Source organism: Volvox carteri (genome assembly GCF_000143455.1).
Source record: "Volvox carteri f. nagariensis unplaced genomic scaffold VOLCAscaffold_58, whole genome shotgun sequence".
NCBI lineage: Eukaryota > Viridiplantae > Chlorophyta > Chlorophyceae > Chlamydomonadales > Volvocaceae > Volvox > Volvox carteri.
The window spans coordinates 612,372-616,431 of record NW_003307601.1 but is presented as its reverse complement, the minus strand read 5'-3'; the positions used below and the strand labels follow the sequence as shown (position 1 = coordinate 616,431).

Genomic DNA, 4,060 nt, shown 5'->3' with positions numbered 1-4,060 from the left:
AGATTGGCGTTTCGACTTCATGCCGTACTTTATTGGAGTGGTTTCCTAAGTGCCGTACGGGGCCCCTGGGCGCCGGTTTCTTTTCCTCCTTACCCCAAAACAAACCCTTAACCCCTTCCCAGCTCCCAGTCCAGCTTTTTTCCCCCCCTTCTGAAAAACCCTTCCTCCCCTCCCCCCGTCCCGTGGTTCGTCTTTCCCCCCGTCCTTACCCGGAATATGGCCCCCCCGTAGCCCGGGACGGGGCTCCGGCTCCGTGCCAAGGAAGCGCCCCCCGCTGCGTGCGTCCATCACCTGCTCCTTCTTGCTGGTGATGTTGTCCAACATGTCGTCTAGGGTTCGAACCTGGGCAAAAGCAGGAGAAGGGGCCCATGTGCGCTTTGTGAATGTGTTTTTTTTACTTCTGACGAGAGCCCCGCGATACGGGAAACCGGCCGGCGAAGGTGCTCGAGTACCCCTAGGTGAGCTATATGAGCATGTGACCATGTGCATGTGTAAATACATATGAACGAGTTTGTTTGAGCGAATGTACTGCGCGAACCACCCACCTTGGATGCGTCCAGTACTGCCCGGTACGACGTGGTGGGCGGTGGAGAGGCACATGCGCGAGTGGCCGCAAACATGACGTCATCGGAGGGCGGATTGTCGTTCTCCAGTGGCAGGCCCTTGGCTCTCCAGGCGGGAAGGCCTCCCTGGAGCACGGCCACCCTGGGTGGGTGGGTGTGTGCGGGTCGGGGCCCCGGGGGTGAGGCGGGGAGGTGTGTGTGTGTGGGGGGGGGTAAGACGAACCACTGGCGAATGGAGCAGATATCAAAGTGTGTGTAGGGGGGGGGAGGTGGCGGCGGCGGTGGCCCTGGTGTATGTACGTAGGTGAGGGCGGACCGGGTAACGGCCGGAGAGGGGGGAAGTCCGAAGTCGGAGGGGTTGACGCCGCGCCGCCGAAGGGGCCGCGGCAAGGGGGTGCGCGAGGGGTTAAACACAAAACACAAAAACGTATAGACAGCTTAACCCACAGGCAGAGATATACGGACAGACAGACAGACAGACAGACAGACAGACAGACAGACAGACATGGCACACATGCATGCAGGGTCGCCAGCGCCTGCCCAGATGGCCCCCCATCATAAGGCCCAGTCAAAGGGGTGCGGGTGGAGGGAGGACGTACTTGTCGTGGCCGAACACTTTGAATGTCCACCAGGCACGTGGAGAGGAAAAGATGCCTAGATGGTCGTACAGTACGACTGTCGTATCGTTGGTGATACCCAGAGCGTCCATAGCTGCCGCGAAGCCCTTCCACCCGGGAAGTGCGCGGGGGAAAAGGGGGGAGAGGCGGGAAGAAGCGATTGAAGCGGGGGTGGAACTGAAACAGGACGGCAATGGGGAACAAAACCGCTACTTCTGGATTGCGGCCGGAATAGAAATGAGCAATACGTGTATACATATATACGGGTATACATGCATACAAACATACATCCTTAATGCATTCATCCATCCATCCATACATACATACATACATACATACATACATACATACATACATACATACATACATACATACATACATACATACATACATACATACATACATCTACACCTACCCACAGAAGGAGGGAGAGCACATAATGCTAAAATCGAAAACTATCAACCGCCTATGTATCAAAACTATCAATGCAAAGGGATCATTCGTACATACAGCTCATTCATCGTACAGCTCTCCCCCCCCCCAATCACCTGCTCCGAAGGCAACATGTGGGGAAGGCCGCGAGCGGTGACGGGATCCGTGGCAATGCCGTCGATGTCGAAGAACCTCGCGCCTGGGATGCGAACGGCTCGATGGTCCGCGTGGTTGTTTCGCTGGTGCACGGGCATGTACCAGCAGGCATCCAGTACGCGCACGGACGGGTCGTTCAGCCTGTCCACGAAGGGGGGGAGGACAGGCGGGAACATGCGTGGTGGTGGTGCCCGTGCTGGGGTTGTGGGTTGGGGAGGGGGAGGGTGGTGGGGGGATTGCAAGTGGGTAGAGAGAGGGAGTGCAGGAAACACTAAAACACTAAAACACTAAAACGCCAAAACGCCAAAACAGCGCCTGGAAGGTAAAGGGGAAAAGGGTTAAGGAGGGGGGAAACACATTGAGCAGGGTTCCTCTCGAAACGTCACCAACCAATGGCAAGTTGCATGATGTGTATGACTGTGTGATCGCGTCGCTCTTCAGCGGCTTCCCAGCCCATCGTACTTCCGTACTCCTTGTACGCATGCTATCGTACAGAAATTTTGTTCTTCAGTGTTGATTGATTATTCCCCGCCCGCCGCCGTACCGCTCGGCCAACCAGTCAACAGTTACAACGGGATGTATGGCCGCCGCTGCCCCTGCCATCGTCGTTTCCGTACGGCACCGTCGTACAAAGGACGGCGAAGGGGATTTAATGAAGTTAAGCCGAGGGGTCTGTAGGGATAAGGAGGATACAGGGGCCGCGGCTTGAGTAGAGGAATGTGCGTGTTGCAATGCAAAGGACCTCTTTTAGTGATAACTTTGGGGATGATATTAGAAAAGATAGGAAAAATCAAAACGCTAATTTTCGGACGAAGGACGACAGGGGAACCCCCGTTCGTCCCCTATGGTTATATTCGGAGCGCCCAAAGATGCTCGCACTCTATTCCATTTCAAATTTATATGGCAAATCGGTATATGGCAAACCTAATAAGCCGAACAATAACGACCAGGAGAAAATGCCAAAGGCCAAATGCTTACACAACAGGCCTGGCGATACTGCTCTGCGCCTAAAGATGGATGGCGAATGGAAGCAAGCTTCACCTATGCCAAGGGAAATCATTAGGATTACGCACGATCTGAGCAGCTGTTGGTTCCCAAGCGATTGGTCCACCGCAATGCGCCGAAAGCCGATAGGCAGAACCTCCATAGCTTCGAAAACAAAATAGATCTGGTTCCCGAAGCCTTCCCTCAATGTGATGACGCAAATCCGAAATGTAGCAGACTACAAGCATTCTCGCAGTCTGCCCTGCAAGTTCTGGCCTCCGACACCGCAAGACGTCTCACCTCAATAAATCCAGACTGATTCCTGATGACTCGTTTCGTCTGGGCAAGACGGCGTTGCAACATCCGTGTTAAGATTCAGTAAGTATGTATGTGTGCTCTTGCACCTGTAGATGCTGCTGTCCCTGACAAGGGCCGGTGACGAGCTTTAGCAATTCCTTCCGATGGCTCCACAGTTAAATCTGAGTTGGGTAAATTCAAAACCTTTGCACCTCGGTCCTTTGTTCCGGAGCCGTCCTGCCACGGGCTCCGGCCAGGGATTGAATTGCATTGCTTAAACGTCATCGCGTGATCCGTACTCACTACTAACTTATTGTGGGGAAGGCCATTGCGTCTGCGACCACACTCCCGCGGTACCCAAACCCTTCAAAGACAACTCCGATCAGCCATTTGGCTGTTAGTGGGAGGGCGGGTGGGCCGCTCGCACGGCAATCGAGTAGAGAGTACGAAAATAACCTAATGCAGTCATCGACAGCAGAAAACGTAAGCCTCCAGCCTCATGCCGACTCTCTTACCTACCATTCATATTTTCTACCTCGTTCCCAAGACTCCGCCGCGTTGCCTCTAGTTCGGCTCGTGCCACAGGTAACTTCGCTCGTCGCTACTTTGCCATTCACCTTCGCCTCCACCCAGCCTCTGCTTCTCCACAGAAGCGGCGACCTCCTTCGCCGTTGTTACGCCTCGTCTATGCGAATCCTCCTCATCCGACTGGGTCTTCTGCCTACCCGGTGCGCGCCCCCTCTCTCCGCGCATCCGTCTCTCCGGTCCTTTCTAACGGTTGCCTACCTTACTGCAGGACTCGCCCCTTGCCTGTCCGTTGCCGGGTAGGCTTTTCTTGCCTTCCCCGGCCCCACTTGGGGCGCCCCTCCTTGGCTCGTCCACTACCTTACTTCCATCCGTTCCTGCCCCTCGGGGGCCCAACCCCTCCGCCCTTTCTGTGGGCCCGATGCCCGCTCTGGACTTATCTCACGCCCCCGGCCTCTCTGATGCTGCCCCCCCCGGTAGGTTTGC

The 4,060-nt window shown here is 55.4% G+C and overlaps 1 protein-coding gene across 1 annotated transcript in view; it reads right to left on the bottom strand.

Moving 5' to 3' along the window:
- The window catches only part of VOLCADRAFT_107126 (uncharacterized protein), a gene marked incomplete at its 3' end in the record, with an annotated part of 16,575 nt that overhangs the window by 4,378 nt on the left and 8,137 nt on the right, over positions 1–4,060 (bottom strand). The window contains exons 4-9 of the mRNA XM_002956141.1: positions 3,053–3,091; positions 2,313–2,440; positions 1,729–1,909; positions 1,163–1,287; positions 546–705; positions 292–342 (exon numbers count right to left, since the gene is read on the bottom strand). Of these exons, the coding sequence (XP_002956187.1) occupies positions 292–342; positions 546–705; positions 1,163–1,287; positions 1,729–1,909; positions 2,313–2,440; positions 3,053–3,091 (684 nt within the window). The remainder of the gene's footprint in view (positions 1–291; positions 343–545; positions 706–1,162; positions 1,288–1,728; positions 1,910–2,312; positions 2,441–3,052; positions 3,092–4,060) is intronic.